The sequence below is a fragment of the Botrytis fragariae genome (genome assembly GCF_013461495.1).
Source record: "Botrytis fragariae strain BVB16 chromosome Unknown tig00000112, whole genome shotgun sequence".
Lineage (NCBI taxonomy): Eukaryota > Fungi > Ascomycota > Leotiomycetes > Helotiales > Sclerotiniaceae > Botrytis > Botrytis fragariae.
The window spans coordinates 249,914-267,505 of record NW_023500997.1 but is presented as its reverse complement, the minus strand read 5'-3'; the positions used below and the strand labels follow the sequence as shown (position 1 = coordinate 267,505).

Here is a 17,592-nt window from a genome sequence, read left to right as displayed (position 1 = left end):
ATATCAAATAGACGTTGTAGAATGTGTTTTCACCAAGTACTCTTATATCCCGAACGAAAAAAAAAGGGTATTTTGGAAGATTGGAAGATGAGTAGTAGTAAGAGTGACAATAAGAAGAAAAAGGAGAAGAAAATTTCTCACATCCAACCCATCTTATGACCTCTCTATAAAAATCACAGCATCACAAAATCATTCCCTTCTTCATTTTTCCCCAAAAATTTCCACAAGCTGTCCCACTCTCTCCCTCCCGCAGTCACAACACTCAAGATAGATAATCTCTCCACCTCGTTTTCACTTGTTCATCACTTGTTCATCACCTGCTCATCACCTGCTCATCACTCACTCATACATATTCACACATCCTCATATAAAGTAATTCCCCAACCTCCATCCTCAACCCAGCCAGCCAACCCTACCACGCATCCCCCCTCTCAAGCATCTAATCTTCCAGTCTTCCATCAGGAACCTCGCAATACAACTCTGAAGCGGATATCTATCCACACCACCACACCACACCACGCTCATCCCTCCCCCAAAAACCACCTCATCAAATGCTCTTTCAAGAAACAAACCCCCCTCCTACCACAGCGCCACACAAAAATAACATACCAATACATAATCTACCTCCCACAATCTTTCCCATCTATATCTACAAATCTCTCCACACTATACCTATACCCGTACTCACACCCAGCAAAAGTATTTGCTCGCATCTTCAAGCCTAATGTAACCATGTACATGACTTTTCGAGATCCCTTTCAAAGATTAAGAAAAAAAAGAAGAAAAAGAAAAAAAGAGAAATCTCCATCTCTATTTCAACCTCCCTTCCTCCTGCAAAGTTCCACCTCTCTTGTTCCTTTCCACTCCCCCCTTTCCACTCCCCCTTTCCACTCCCCCCTTTCCACTCCCCCCTTTCCACTCCCCCCTTTCCGCTCCCCCCTTGCTACTTCCCCCACCCCCTCCCCCCATCTCCTCCAACCAACCGCCCACCCCCACTACTCCCCTCAACAATCACCCATCAAATCCCCTCAAACATATCAATCTCTCAATCCCCAAGTCTCTCATGAATAATCACTGCCATCCTCTTCCTTGTAATACCAAGATACCATTAGCGATGCCTGCCTGTATATACAACCCCGAATCCGACATATGTTCTTTCCATTAAGATCCACTGATTCGTACGATTTAACATGGCGAGGCATTCGATATCTCTACTTTCCAGAGCAGAACGGAATGGCGAAAGCAGCATCTGTACCCAATCGCTGATGTGATTGTAGAGGTAGTTTTACAATGTAGTGTAGTGATTCAGTGAATCTTTCTTCAATGCAAATAGAAGACCTCAACCTTCAATAGTTCAGAACTTCGAGGTCAATCATCTATCATCTCACAAGACAAATCTTATCACACGAGAATAGAACCAAATAATTTAACAGATAATTTATTTCATTTCATTTAATGTCATATCACATAGTAGCAGCTTGAACCATCAAAGCCGCATACCTAAAAACCCATTTCCTTTCCCATCCCATATCAATTATACATTCATCTTCCCCACTTATGCCTTGTTGGCACCAGAAGAACCACTGTTCTTCGCTCTCTCACCATAAGCTTTGGTAGCATAATCACCACCAATAACGATCAAATCCTCTGGTCTGTAATCATGCTTACCAGACAAGTAGCTCTCGAGAATAGCCTTGGTACCATCGGCATATCTCTTTTGAGCATCCAAAGAGGTACCAGACATGTGGGGAACCATGGCGTTTCCACCACCGAATGGGTTCTTTGCGTAGCGGAGTGGGTGGTCCTTTGGTGCTGGTTGAGGGAACCAGACATCTCCTCCGTAACCGCGGAGGTGACCGGACTTGAGGGCATCGGCAACATCTTCCTTGACAACGATGGCACCACGGGCGGTGTTAACCAACCAGGATCCTATTTTTGATATTAGTTTAACAGTATGAGTAAATGAAGGAGAGGAAACCTACCCTTCTTCATCTTGGAGATCAACTCCTTGTTGAAAAGACCACGGGTCTTCTCGTGGAGAGGGCAGTTGATGGTGACAACATCACACTGAGCCAACATCTCCTCCAAATCGGTAACACGTCTGCAACCAATCTCTTGCTCAACCTCTGGCTTAAGAGGTTGGTAATCGAAGTACAACAATTCCTTGCAGTCGAATGGCTTCAATCTTCTCAAGACACGCTCACCAATTCTTCCAACAGCAACGGTACCGACGACCTTGCCCTCAAGATCGAACTCGTTCTTGGCGGCAGCAGCAACGTCCCATTCTCCGGCTTGGATTTGCTCGTGTGCTGGGACAAAGTTACGGACGAGAACCAAGATGGTCATAACGACGTGCTCAGCGACGGAGACGACGTTGGATCCAGTGACTTCAGCAACGGTGATACCGCCGTTGGTCTTGTTAGCAGCATTGAGATCGACGTGGTCAGATCCAATACCGGCAGTGATGGCGATCTTGAGGTTCTTGGCCTTGGCAAGACGCTCGGCAGTGAGGTAACCTGGGTGGAAACTGAGAAGGAAAGCTTGTTAGAATCTGCGAATTGGTATATAGGAAGATGGGTGGCATACGGAGTGGTAATGATGATCTCTGCGTCTACCAAGTGCTTGTCGAACTCAGAGTTCTCTCCCTCCTTGTCGGAGGTGGTGACAAGCTCATGTCCTTGGTCCTCGAGCCATTTGCGGATACCGAGCTCGTTCTCAGTTGTGCCAAGAAGCTCTGGGACCTAGTTGTATTCATGTTAGTCAATTGATCCAAAGATGCATACTCAATTGGAGTAGTTGGATGACTACCCCGCAATTGAGTAGAGGGGTAAAGCAGATAAAACATACCTCTTCGGCGTGCTTCTTTCCGTCGTACAATACAAGAAGTACCTTGACCTTTTCACGATGATTACCCGTTAGCATTCTGATATTTCCAAGTTTATGATTGAGCTTCTGCGAGCCAAAAGCAGTCGATCGCGTCGTCCATGTAGGTGTAGTTCTCGCAACAGCAGAGGCTGTGAAGATTGACCGAGCACAAGGAGACGGTCTTGTAGCCAAACGAGAGAGGGAACGAGTGAAAAATACCATTTTGAATTATTGTTTTATTGTTTGTAGTTGAAGAAAGGATTGATTGATTGTAGAATAAGGAACAAAGAGTATGTTTCTGTTGTATGGAAGTTGTGTTAGATGTATGTATCTTTGGGAAAGTGCGGGGTTCGGGATGTATTAACCTATATTGGCAACCACTGTTAGTAACATGTACCTCGACCAATTGAGAATATTGATGGAATTTGAGGCTTAAAGGATCAGAATAGAGTTTGGAAGATCCCAATTGTATTGATCTCTTGATCAGATGAAGCTATCCATACTCCCCGTCTGATGTTGTTGTGGTGGTGGTTGATGGCAGGGGTAGAAGCTTACCTTTGTTTTGAATGTCTGATATATCAAAAAGTTGAAGATGTAGAGGAAGTGCACACACAAGAAGACGGGAACAGCTCTTCGATATATATAATATTTGATACCTTCAATGCCTTCAATACCCCTCAATAAATTCGGGATATCACGACTACAGTCCACAGTAAGAAGTCTTGGTATTTCCACCATTTCCCCTCTTTTTCCAACAATATTGGGTCCAAACTATCCACAAATGAAAAGCGGTCGACTCGGAGGACATGATCGCATTCTCCACTTACAGCACATAGAGAACCAACGAGGTAACTGGTAAGAAACTCATGAGACTCGGAGAAGGCAAAAGAATCATTCATCGATCATCCTGCCGTGTTTGGCAGTATCGTGTGGCCAAAGGCCCATTGCCAATTTGGTCCACGTTTCCGAATGGCAATGGTATGATGGCATGATGGCAGAATGGTTGGATGGGTGAATCGGTATTCGGATTCTTTGGACTAGCTGGTCTAGGTGATTTCTCGTAGATTCGTAGAATATGTCAAAGGGTAGCTCGGTAGCTTTACGGGGAGCTATGATTCCGCACGTTTCCGGTACATGTATGGTCCACTTTACTCAAGCTAAGCTCAGGAACAGAAAGACCTTCACATAGAAGTGGATGAGAGATGCATTACACTGCTTGCCACTATCTAGAACGTTGGGTATGTGATGATGATCATGAAGCACACGATGATCATGTTAAAGTCGGGAATCCATGGAATCTATGGAATCTATGGATGTACTATGAAGCATAAGACAATCATATCAAAAGCATGTATGTGTGCCCTATGAAGCTCAATAGACTGTCTGATGGACGTTTCACCAGGTAATGATAATCAATCCCATTCTTACCCTTACCTCTTGACTTTACCCAGCTAGCTGTCTTCTCTCCCAACCCATTGTGACACACATGCAACTTCCCGTCCTCTTGGCTCTAGACCTGCCTCGCCTGCCTCGCCTGCCTTGTAGACCCTACATATCATGTCCACTTACTTTGTATGCATATCGAGAAACTGGCATAGTTGTCCTGTCTGTCTGTCTGTCTGTCTGTCTGTCTGTCTGTCTGTACTCAAATGGTCATTTCCCATCAATTGTCCTTCCTGCGGGCCTGCGGGGTAAAGCGTTATTCTGTTACATCACATCCCAACCAATTACCCGCCGGACATCTCTCGGCGTGGACCCCACCAGCCATTCGGTATCTTATCAAAACCCCTCGCTTGTACAAACGTACTCTCCGAACTTCCCCTTCATTCTACATACGTAACAAAAATTCGGTATCTACACATCACCACGATAATTAACATCGAAAAATCTCCGTCTGGCATGGACGTCTCTCCAAATCTGGTCCGACCGTGCCGCGAGCGTACTTCAATTCCGCGTTCGATAAATGCACCTCAGGAGTTGCGCGGGGTATAGGTCGTGAACAGATGTGCATCCGTGCCTAGTCCTGGTTCTGTATGTGCAGTGTGCAGACCAGTAAACGTTGAATGGGTGTGGTGGCATTGCATTTGGGGTCCAATATACTTCTTGGCAATGTTCGAGACCGATGATTTGCACAGGACCAAGAATGGGGCGGCTTCAATGGCAGGTATCCGCGGTAAGTAAGAGGCCCTGATTAGTGACTAGTACACCTTGTTGTATTCATATCCAAATCGAGACAAAATAATCGGGTTTCAAAGTCGCAATGTAGTCTTGGCAATCACTCCCTCATGTTCAACATTACAACGTCAATCAAATGAGGTTCTTGCCTGTCAAAACGCTCTGTGTCCGAGATACCATCTTTATTTCGATGCAACAACTTTTATCGTTCATATTTTGAGTGGAAATGTTTCCACAACTGCTACCAAACATTCCACAGGAGAGCGATGGGGAGTATAGAGCAGAGAACAGGTAGACCTCCGCATTGAAAAATTCGCACCTTTGCACCAGTTCAGGTGGCTCTCAAGATTGTTCGAGCTGTGACAGAGGTTGAAAGCCTGCCTTCAGAGAATCTTCCGATGCACTCACATTGACAGAGCAATAATCTCGCATGGCCATGTTAACTAAGAGCACGAGAAGATTAAATTAGAAGGGCGAAGTTTAAGCCCAAGAGTAGTTTCATCTCCCCTCTTCTTTTCAAGCTCTTCAACTCTTCTTTGTCCCCTAGAAGTTCTCCCGTTCCTCTTTATCTGCTCAGCTCTCCAAAATAAACTCAAACTTTCCTGGTCTTTAGATTGGAAACGAGATCAGGATATTTGGAGATTTTTCTTGATAGTCTCGAATGAAAAATACCCGTTCAATCATTTATGACACAAATTGGGAGCAGTACAAAGGTCTGTTTCTCTTCTGGTCGAGGAGAGGAAAGGAACGGTGTGGGTGAAACAAAAATGGGTATGCGTAGTCCGCAACGCGATCATGATACTCTTGCTGCAGCTTGAACCTTTGATCACTATGATATTTTGCATTATAACTAAACAATCTTAACTTTTTCATTCAGATCCATCTTGCTTTATCTTCTCAATCCATCAATTTCGTGTACTACATTCTCTATTCCAAATCACATAAAGAACTTTCATGCTTGAATAACCGATAACTCCTTTTCATCGTTTCAAGTACCTTTTCACTACTAATTCTTCCTGCTTATTATCAATGTCTTAAACTCAATTATATTCAAAAAAAAAAAAATTGTATTTATGAGTTCAGATTAGTACTGATACAAATCCCCTTGATCACGGTTCAGGAACAATCATTTTCCCTTATTCCGAAGGAGTATTCACACATCATGTTTTCATCAAGTCGGCACCAGCCAGCAATGTGATTATCTCGAAGGCTTTTCCAGTCATTTTTTGTTCTAGTCTGAAGGAAGTACATGAAGATATTGTAGATATCAACGAAGATTTGGAAAAAAGACACAATATTCAAGCCCGGAATGAATCTTTGATGTTATTCCAGACGATGTTATTCTAGAGTAGTATCTATTCACGATATTTCAACCAATCACGAAAGTGACCCCTATAGCGCATTTTGCCGCCATTCTCCTGTCTTCTTTGTTTCAACATGTCCCATTACAGTCACCGTCCTATGCTAAATTTAGCCCGAGTCAAAATTCCGAGCATATGATCCAACGATGAATGGTGTAGATTATCTTGAGGATACCTATTGACATTCAGCATTGTTTATTTTGGGTTTGATATAACGATTCTCGATGGTTCTCTCATCTCTTCTCCTGCATATGATATTGGCTTGAGCTATGTATGAAGAAGTTATTCATAGGCTTAAATAAATGCGCGGAATCAGATTCTCGAGGCTGGAAGGTTATGATTGTCTATTCTGTGAATAATATAAATATTTTCGGATATTCTTTTTTAATTCACAGGTGATATTGACTCGAATATAGACGGTTTTGGAATATATTCATATCTAAATGTATTTTTAGAATAAAAACGACCCATTTTTAGTGGTTTTGATTGGAATAGCTATTTTCAAGTCACAATATCTTCGTTTGAGACTCATTTCCGTGGACTTTTAACTCCAGTACCCTGCTCTTGTCACTTTGATACCCCTCAAATGCATCTTTCGAGTCAGAGTACACTCTATTAGGACTCATTATCTGAACTTTAACTCGAACACCGTATCGCAGTCACTTTAATGCCCCAATATTAATGTTTTCGAGTCAGAATGCCCTTCTACGGTCACTTCGAATGCCATTAAGGAAATCGATCAGGGGGGTCTTGAAGATAATAGGGGACGATGTAACCCATTTGATTTGCTTTTCCCAACAACGGACCATCCATTCCCATGATTCATCAAAGTACAACAAGATACATGCAATATTAAGAGAATTCTTTTATCTTGCCTTTAACTCTAAGAATAACCACCTGGTACCGAGAGCTTGACTCCCTTGGTTCTTAAAGCGATTCGATCGCACACTGTCTCTCTCTTTGGTAAATAAATTCTGCAAGCATTCTTTAGGGTTCTTGTCACAGATACACTTCTAGTCGTTTCACAGCCGGTTCGTTACATCATATCTTCCTCAGCTAGGACCACTCATATTTGGACGAATTTGCCTCTTTTGAACCCTCACAGCCACCTAGTCAGATCTCAGCGTTGTTCCCAGCGGAATTTAGAACGTCGTTATTTCAACTTCAAGTGCTCGAAGGTTGATTGATATCCACATTCGTGCTACCAAGCCATGTCTGACTCAAACCAAGAGGCGCGAGACTCTTATGGACGGGTGAGAAATAATCCTTTTAGAGGAAATGTAAGTACTCTTGTCGGGGGAGCCACACCGCGGAGATCAACTTCTTGGGAAGCGAATACAGCGGAAAGCTCGAACGTGGCAGTCGGAAGAGGCCAAATCACGCCCCGTCTTTCAACCATCATAGGATCCATTTCAGCTGATGTATATGATCCGCAAGGCAATTTCAATACCCCCAACATACCATTGGAATCTTGGCGGCCAGGTGGGTTGACACAACTTGGTCCACCCACACAAAACGCGGAGCCAGTGGGTCCACGGTATCCATTTGGAGGCTACACAACGGATTATATATGGAGGACCTTTTTGGTGAACCACTGGCATGGAGCGTTCCTTGATATTGACGCGATTGATCTATACCTATTCGTAAGACTGTGCTGTCACCTTGGTCTTACGGTGGAAAACCCTCCAAGTCCAGAATGCATCGCCAGTATTACCGCCATCTTGGATCAGCATTTTTTGGAGAGACTAGAAACAATATTTCCGCCTCGTCCGGTGTCATATATGAGTCCTTTTGATCCCGTTCTAGTCCGCGACCTGTTCGAATTCCTCGGATACACAGGAAATCCATATCGGCAATGGCCAGTAGATAGAACCATCGAATGGGTGGATACGGTACACGGCGATGGTCACGAACAGAACGATCAACTAACGTATCTTCGGAACCCCTTACGGTACGCTATAGAACGATATTATGACTTATATCCACAGGGCCCACCCGGACTCGTAGCTCGAGCTTATATCAACTGGTATCCCAACATTCATACATTTATGCATATTCCAGTACCAGTTGTTGTTGATCTACTAGCTACTCCCGTCCGAAGCGATGCAGGATCAAGCCGCGAGCACCGTCACTCATCGGGTTCCTCGAGCTCCAGGAGAAGTGGTGGGTATAACGATGGACATGGACACCATAGTAGACGACATCATTAGGATAAATATCATGAATTCGAATTTTTGCGCCTGTTGAAAGGAGACTCGTTGCCAGGTTAATTCACCTCAGGTTATTGGTAAACTCAGAGAAGCTGGTTGGAAAGCAAGATTACGGGGATATATTGATTACATTATGGACGCGCGGGTCGCACTGATAGAACATAAATACATACAGAGAGGTCTAATGCGCTAGCCGCACGACTGAGGACTTTTACCTGGAATAGAGCGCAGATAGACGCTGCCTGGATATAAATCTAGACTACCTAGAAACAGATAGATAATACTTAATACGTTGCTTTTTATACTATCTATTCTCAATCATTACATTTTGATATATCATTCCACATTTACCCTTTAGCGAGAAACTAGGATAAGAGTTCCTTTTCATGAAAGTATATAGAAACAAAGAAAATCTGATTTTGACTGCTATTAACTTTCCTTCTCTTGATTTACAAAACACGAAAGATTCAGAGTTGCAATTTGGAAATTCATGGTTTCGTAGAGTCACATATCAACAATGATGAACTAGACAAGGGTTCCAGATATCTAAACGGATAACCTTCATGGAGCCGAACTTTGGTAATCCGCAAAGTTGGAAAAGCTCCGCTAATTTCAATGCCAACCCCATAGAACTGAACAACTCAAGTCAGGTGGAAGATGGGCTTGTTGAGAGCAAAAGGGAAGCTAACCTTGTTTTACCCTTGCGCGTATCTGCAGGCTTCTCGAAGTTATTCGGACTTCAATGTCGAGTTGACGCAGACAGAAATGATCAGAATGCCTTCAATACGGCTGTATTTGAATACATTGCTGTAGATTGTTTTTCAATAGTCATGATTACAATCAGGTATTAATGTGGAGGAACACATCTTAAATGACTTTTTTAATCAAATATACACTAAACATAAACAACCATGTTTATGGGTGTACTTCTTGGAAGAATGATATCATAGAGAGCTATGCTCGTAATATACCCTCTAATATTACGTAGGCCCTGGTCTCTTGTACTAGCTCCTTTACTAAAGCCTCGTTTGCCCAAACATTCCTCAGTTCATACATTTCCAATTCCTTAATGTATAGCATTCACGTTCATTAATATTCTCCCTTTTCACATCGGTTCTTGATAAATCACCACAATTCTCAAATCTAAAGCAACAGCAAAAATCGTCTCCTTTACATTCCCACGTCCTTTTTTATTTCCTCCCAGCTTAAACTTCTTGAGTCTTCATCACGCTCGAGAATGAGCTCTCCTTGAGGCGAATTGAACCACATATGTATACTCATAGCAGGCGCCTCACGGATTCCAATCTGAGGAGTTGGGAGACTGGAAAAGAGGAAGAAAGCAAAGGTAAGATGAGGAGCTGACGATGAGGGAAGACTAAAAGCTCATGACTTGGAGATTTCAAGAACAGGCGCGAAAAATTCTGGGATCAGATGAGAGTGTTCAGACGTCTATTTCTTAATTTCATATAGATTTCGCACACAGGAACTTGTACTGTGTTAGTATGGATACCAATTTCAAACATTTTTATGAGTTCCAATTGGTGAGCGTTTAATTGGGAATGATAGGTTTATATTCACATATGACAGTATTGATTGTTTGACTAGAGTCATTCAAATCGAAGTTTCAAGACCTTATATTAATTTACTCCTCCATTTTATTATATATTCTTTGCGTTCATTTCCTACTCAAAGCAACCAAATGGCATAAATATTCTTGAGAAAGTCGCACTCGATAGCGCATCTTACATGCCATGGGTACAACTATATATTTCACGTGTACAAAAAGGAGACTTTCGAAAATATGCCACTTGTATCTTCGACAGTATGCCTCGAAATTTGTAGGTAGACTAAGATTTAAAGAGAGGAAAATAGATGGCCATTTCTCTTTATCGCTAGCTTTTTTCTATACAGAGTCTATCACATCTTGTGTAAATAGAGTGCCAATCGCGCAGTACTTACTACATAGGTTCAAACTAACAATATTTATTTCAGAGAGCTAAGCTATGTATGTATAGAAAGAAGCAATCCTTGCACAAATATCTTTATCCATCTAGCAATCTTTCCGGGCCTGGTGTGGAAAGTTTCCGGGTATAGTTTCTCTGAATTTCGATGCCTTTCAATTCATTCTAATTCACCAATCTACAAGTTCTATTTTGAGGCCTATGAAGACTTTAGAGCTCCTCTGTATCGCTATATTAAAGTCGATTTGAATGTTTGGAGCACCTCCATACTAATTCATATTTAGTTACAATGGGAACTCAGTCAAAAATGACCAAATAGAGCCAAATTTCTCAAACTGCGGCTGAAATGAATAGAATATTGTCATTTTCCTCACATTAAGCCCCTCATTGGTTTATTAGGGGTATATCGAAGACTAAATAATCAAACGTAGTTATTATGGTTGTTCTTATAGATATCTCTCTAGTCTTGTTGTAAGCTAAAATAGAGTCAACTCGATCAAGTGAAGCTAAATTATGTCAAAAATTTGATTAAAAATGACACTAAAAAGTAAACTTCTACAGGTTAGTGTCTCTTAGAGCTTGATTTGAGGTATATTTGAGGGTCTAATGATTGAATATGGTCTGTGATACCATTCTTTCTTCCAGTATCACTGAACAAACTTAGGGTGCGTGTGAATAGACTTGGTGATTCGGGGGGATCTATTTTGGTGTTGATACATATTTATGATCATTGTCCTTGAAAACCAGGGAACAACACTGAAGGTGTACTCAAAGATGCTCAATCCAAGAGTTTCCATCTTACTGTTAACCATTTTGACTTGATTTTAATGTTGAATATCTATAAAGGTGGAAATATACTCGGAAGCGAAATGAGAGTCACTTTCTCCTTCTCTCACTGACTAAAACTTTCACCGGATCCTACCCATCCATAGCGAGGAACGGTTTCAAAAGTACTGGGAGTCAGTTTGGAGTAGCTCTTGTAGCATTATAGCATGCTAAGTTTTGGTCTCATAGAGATAGATATATTTCCTGCAAGGACAGTGAAATGTGGGGGTTCTAGCTATCTATCTTTCACTCTATTCAAATGGGGAACACAGGAGATCGGGTTCAATACCTACGTCTTCCGGACCCCATACACTTTAATAAAAGACGGTCCCTTTTTCTAATTCCTATTAGAGGCAGACATAGACTGAAGCGGTATCAAAACATATATGTTAAGAATTCAGTGTGAAAAGCATCGTTGTTAAGTATTATCTATCTATCTCTAGGTATTCTACCTATATCTTGCGATAATGCGACCAATTCCTCTAAGTCTTGCATCTATGCATGCTTTAATTAAGCAAATCCCAGTCGTACGGCCAGCGCATGAGACTCTCCGGTATCTAATTATGTCCTAGTGGAGCGACCAGCGTATCCAATGTCTAAATCTCTCTATGAAATGCCACCAAAGTTTTGCAGAACGTTCTCTTCACAAATATCACGCGCTTTTATCCTCAATTCAATGACGTGGCTTTTTTCCCTTGCCTGTATATTCTACATCTTGATTTGAGGACTGTGAGTGATGCTGATGACGCGAGGAGCTTGAAGTCGAAGGTCTAGAATGTTTAATGTGTCGTCTCAAGTGTTTTGATGGCATAGGTTGTTGCTCTTTTGACATTGATCCTGAAGGTTGTTCTTCTTTTGAAGTTGACCCTGAAGGTTGACTGCCTGGTTTATTGAGCTTCAATGCCCAAACCGCTCTTCCTTTGCTATCAACAGTTTCTTCATAGATGAACTCCTTGATTCGCCAGTCCCATCGGAGGGCTCTATCCGTCAGGGCAGTCTGATAACTGTGTTTCCAATGGCTGACAATGGTTTCTGGCACGTTGCGAAGGACTAGTCGAGGAGACCATCCAGAAAGCCACACCCACCTCTCTAATATGTTGAATGCATTTCCACGGTTAATGTTGTCTCTGTTGGCCATGATAGCAAACAAGTCTCTCACTTGCTGCTGATTAAAGGCGTCTGGTCGCCTATGGGATATTCCTCCAAAGCCTGGTGGTCTGCCGGCCTCATTGAGTATTTCCACTATGTCACGAAGCCAGTTTACTAGGTCACTTCCTCCAGGTGTTTTCATACCTTCAACCATGGTGTCAGGTCTTTCGACTGATCCCAGATGAACTGTAGTGATGTATGCCAGTCGATATAAGTCTACATGGTCAAACATAAGACATATCCGTTCTTCCTCACAACCCTCTTGACCCTGCCATGTATCTCTCCACAGATCAGCTACGGGACCCTTATTACGTGGATGGGTTTTCTGGAACCCCGGATTATATCCTGAGTCCCAAGGCACAGTAGACCATGTTCCATAGGGCAATTCTCCATCTTTAAGGGGGATGTACTTTGCTCCAGGTATCTCGGTCTGTAGCTGATCCCAAGTTACCGGTGAGCTACTGGACTGGGCGTAGATGGAAGAAGGCACCCGTGAAGGCGGGGAGAGCTCTCGTTGACCTTCAACAAAATCGCGAGTAGCACTCTGCACCTGAGCATAGTTATGAGCAGCTGCGAGACTACCATAATCCTGGACTTCCTGAGGGTTTATGATTGAGGGGTTAAGAGCACTTGAATTTATGGATAGTGGTGGTGGACTAGACTGGTGAAACTGTTGCGCGGTCTGTGGTTGGGGTTGGGCAATACTTGGGTTGTCAAATGTAGGTATATATTGTCTTCCTGGGTCTGCCGTATAAACTACTGGAGTTCCGGAATCTGAGTATCGTCCAGAATGTCCTGATGAGTATCCGCTTCTTGATACGAGAGGTTGGAACTGTGAGGGAGGATATGAATAAGGATCTCCTGACGCAAGAGATGGTTCACCTTCCAGAGGTATCCTCCCGCGCACTGGGCCCGCCTCACCACTGATTATTCCATCGCGAGACCATCCAGCAGCACGGTATTCATCATACGTAAAGGAAACCCTATTGTCAGACATGACTGTTCAATGAGATTAATGAGCAGTTCCTGATTTGCTGGTCGAACTGATCTGGTTAAGTGTAATGTCGCTAAACTTGTGAGTCTGGCAGCTAGACACTGCAAGTATTATTTGGAAACAAGTGTAGCAACGGGTTTGCCTAAATACGTTGTTGAACAGTAAGGTAATGTAGCTAAGGAAGTGAATAGACTGTAATAAAGAGTGATATAGAGTAATATTAAGAAGATTATCTTGATTCACAAGTGTTTATTTGTATCGCTGTGTATTCTGAAAATGTTTCGTACTTTGCAGACTCGAGCCAAGAGGCTCATACTGCCCCCCATTATTCCTATGATCCCCCTGTTGCCCTTCCCTGAAAAGCTTCCAAGATGACTGTAAAAGGAGAGCATCCTGACTCAAAAGATCCATGTGAAGAGTGACTCAGATATGGTATTGGAGTCAACAACATAGGAGATTCACTTCAATACCTGACTTTTCCAGTTCGCATATACTCTATGTCATGGGTTTTCCAGTTTCTGGTTCCCAATTTCTGTTAAAAGGCAGATATAAAATGAAGTGGTATCAAAACTAATATATTAAAAATGTAGTATAAAAGCAACGTTATTAAGTATTATCTATCTATTCCTGAATATTCTAACCTCTATTCTTCAATATTACAACCATTGCATCTATTCTTGATCTTCATCTATATCCTGATTAGAGATATCCTTAGTCGTGCGGCTAGCGCATCAGACTTCTCAATATCTAATTACATACTAACAAAACTTCCAGCGAATTTAAGATCAGCCAATTCTTCTCTACTTCTCATTCAAAAAATACCTCATTTGGGTGCCCGCTTATAGTGAATTTTCCCATCTTGGTCCATGTATTGAATCCTCGTTTTGACTTTTTGAGAGCTCGAGCTGTCTGTATCTGGACGCGGATGTTTAGATGATGATCCTCTAGGTTTCACGGTGACGACATTGGCACTCTTTCCCCTTTCTTGATTGCGGCGCTGTCTTTCCTCCTCTAGTGCCAACCGTTGTGCCTCCAACCTACTCGGCTCTCCCCAACTCAATTGCTCTAGTCTTTTCCGCGCAAATTCCAATTCTTCTGGATCATTCTGGACATATTCTTGGTCGTTGTAGTCTGCTTGCTCGGCAGTTATATTGGTCCAAAAACGAGCTTCAGGAGGTACTGGTGGTGGGTATATGAAGTTTTTTGGCAAGTGCCAAATGAGTCGATCACCATCTCCTTTCTCGCGATAGAGAAAATAGTCTATTCTCCAGTGCCAGCAGAGCCTTTTGTCCGCAGCAGCAGCTCTATAGTCGTAGTTAAAGTAACGAATAATAGCTTCTGGTAGACCTGCTAATAGTTTCTTGGGAGACCAGTATGGATATAGCTTAGGCGTAGAACTCGTAGGTGAGGGACTCTTATGCTTGGAACTCTTGCCATGCTTTTTATTATCTTTGCTTTTCCCCGCTTGTTCTTCCCTTTCTCTTCTCTTCTGCTTTTCGCTTTTCTCAACCAGTCTATTATTGATTTGCAGCCATCCATTTATGCGTGCAACTGCTGCACCACGATTTTGGTTGCTTCTATCGGACATAATTTGGAAAAGCCCTCCCACTTGCTCCACAGTGAAGCCATTTACTGGCCGCAATTGACTTGCAACGTTAAATCCATACGGTCTACCAGCACTGTTGAGGATTTCTGTTGCCATTCTTACACACGTCGGATCATCTTGAACGCAATCAACAGTTGAAGTCAAAGTCGTAACGATGTACATTAGTCGATAAAGATCCACATGATCAAATAAGTGACAAATTTGCATTTCTTCCTCAGTCCTGTAAACACCAGCCCACAAGTCAGCCACAGGACCTTGGCCCTTATCGTTGAATCCGGGATTGTATCCCGAATTCCAGTCAGCTGGATAGTCGTCTTCTCCATAGGGAAGCTCTCCCTGATCTTTGTACGTAAATATGGTAGCGGGAAACCTTGTCATTACGTGCTGATAGCTAGCTGCTGGCGTATCTGTAAGCGCGCTAGGAGTATTTGGATGAGTAGGCAGGATAGAATAATCAGAACTATTTGGTGTAAAAGATCTGTTTTCCACTTGCGGCTTCAGGTAGCCCAGACCAGCCACTTCATAAACATCTTTGAAGGATGTTGTATCAGGCACATTTTGATCTCTATAGTTGTATCCAGACGAGGCTGATGCCTCAGTTGTTGTTTCCGCGCCAGAAAAGTTTCCAGTACCAAAAGATGACCCTTGATACACAGGCGGTGGAGCATCAGACTTAGGAGCCGGTCCAGCTGCAACATAATCCTGCTGCTGATACTGCCCCTGGTAGTAAGGAGAATTATCGACTTCATTGTATCCTCCTGCATAATACTGTACTGGTGGTACTGGCGCTGGCTGGGCAATCTTCTGTTGACGATCTCTTGTCTCAGCGTTTCTGTCATGGCCTGAAGACCTTTGTGATGATGCATGGCTTGAAACCCTATCCGTTGTCTGCTTTCCTTTTCCTTTCCCTTGGTGACGGGAAGACATTGCTGTAGGTATCAATCAGCCCTCAGATACTTGGAGTTTCAGAAGCCTTAGTCTGCTGTCCACTTGAGACGACGTCTAGACGTTTAAATGTCTATCACTATGTTGAACTTGCACAATCTTGACTGAGGATGATGCGCCGAAGCCGTTATTGAACAATGTGGGGTGTATCTATGATGATGATGCCCAAATATCGACGTAGGAGTTGGTCAAAGAAGAGAAATAGGTGTTGTGTGGACAAGATGGTTCTGTTCAGTGTTGATATTATGGTAGAGAAAAGGTTGCTCCTTGATTTGGAAGTATTATATTGCACTTCAATGTATTCTGAGGATATCTTGTTGATTGCAAACTCGAATACAAAGAGGTGCTCCTGTTCCTTATTATTCCCACGACCCCCCTGTGACTTTCTCCTGGGAAGCATTTGGAATGACTGTAAAACGAGGTTATTCTGACTCAAAATGCTCATGTTGTGATTTGAATGTGTACAGAAACAGGCATTCGAGTCAAAACAACCGAGAAATGAGTCTCATTGAGTCCAAAAATACATCTAGAGATCTCAAGAGTATGAATATATTCCGTGTAGAATATCCGAGTCAACATCGCTTGTAAACAATGACGCAATAGCCAAAAATTGTCATGCTGATACCAAAATAGACTACTATGAGCCCCTGTTGCAACACAAGTTAATATGCATATGTGAACTCACGAGTTTATTGCATATATCTCTCGTAGCTCTGAACCTGGAATAGACATAAACAATACCAACCGATGAGTTGAATCTATTATGAAGACGTCATAATCACCACCGAGGCGAATCCAATAGTTCCAAACCCTACAATGTGATTCCGCACATTCATTTTCTCCTATGAATAATCTCTCTATACACTATTCGAGTTATAATATCATATGTAAATGAAGAAATATTGGCCGGAAATAGTCATATCAATCCAAAAATAGACAACAGTGAATATGAAGATCCTCGCAATACCCAAAAGCAGTCATTGTTGATTCGAGTGTACCGTATCTTAACTCAAAATGAATAACTCAGCGTCGAAAAGTGACTGTTATTGATATCCCAGTCAGTAAAATAAAGGAAAGACTGAATTTTCCCTCGGACTCAAATTTAAAACTGTAAATGACTAAATGTAAATACCATGAATGAATATTCGCACAAAATAAGCGAAAATAATCATTCCTGATTTCAAAATATTGTATTTTGACTCGAGATGTTTATTCCTGAGATGTTGATATACCAAAAATAAGATATTCGAGTCAAATACATGTGTAAATAGCTAAAACTACTTGATATAAATACGTGGCCGGTGGTATATTACTCGATGAAGACCTCATGAATGAGCATTTCTTCGGAATAAGCGAAAAAATATCATTATTGACGCGAATTTAGAGGATTTTGCATTGATGCCCTTGGTTATAAATGTGATTATTATTTCTACGGTTGTATATGGGCATACTATTGGGGATGATTAGGATTACGAGTGGAAGTGTCCTCGAAAAAATGAAA

The 17,592-nt window shown here is 42.3% G+C and overlaps 4 protein-coding genes across 4 annotated transcripts; 1 reads left to right on the top strand and 3 right to left on the bottom strand.

Annotated features, from left to right (window-relative positions):
* Window positions 1-1,555: 1,555 nt before the first annotated feature.
* On the bottom strand, window positions 1,556-3,087 carry Bfra_007635 (putative formate dehydrogenase protein; the record flags this gene model as incomplete). The annotated part of the gene is made up of 4 exons (XM_037338006.1): window positions 1,556-1,929; window positions 1,983-2,527; window positions 2,587-2,741; window positions 2,848-3,087. The coding sequence occupies 4 exons, from the start codon at window positions 3,085-3,087 to the stop codon at window positions 1,556-1,558; spliced, it is 1,314 nt and encodes a 437-aa protein (XP_037190069.1).
* Window positions 3,088-7,612: 4,525 nt separating this feature from the next.
* On the top strand, window positions 7,613-8,611 carry Bfra_007634 (uncharacterized protein; the record flags this gene model as incomplete). The annotated part of the gene is made up of 1 exon (XM_037338005.1): window positions 7,613-8,611. One exon carries the CDS (start codon window positions 7,613-7,615, stop codon window positions 8,609-8,611), a length of 999 nt encoding a protein of 332 aa, XP_037190068.1.
* Window positions 8,612-12,070: 3,459 nt separating this feature from the next.
* Window positions 12,071-13,543, bottom strand: Bfra_007633 (uncharacterized protein; the record flags this gene model as incomplete). Its single annotated transcript, XM_037338004.1, has 1 exon — window positions 12,071-13,543. One exon carries the CDS (start codon window positions 13,541-13,543, stop codon window positions 12,071-12,073), a length of 1,473 nt encoding a protein of 490 aa, XP_037190067.1.
* Window positions 13,544-14,363: 820 nt separating this feature from the next.
* On the bottom strand, window positions 14,364-16,073 carry Bfra_007632 (uncharacterized protein; the record flags this gene model as incomplete). Its single annotated transcript, XM_037338003.1, has 1 exon — window positions 14,364-16,073. One exon carries the CDS (start codon window positions 16,071-16,073, stop codon window positions 14,364-14,366), a length of 1,710 nt encoding a protein of 569 aa, XP_037190066.1.
* Between the last annotated feature and the right edge of the window lie 1,519 nt (window positions 16,074-17,592).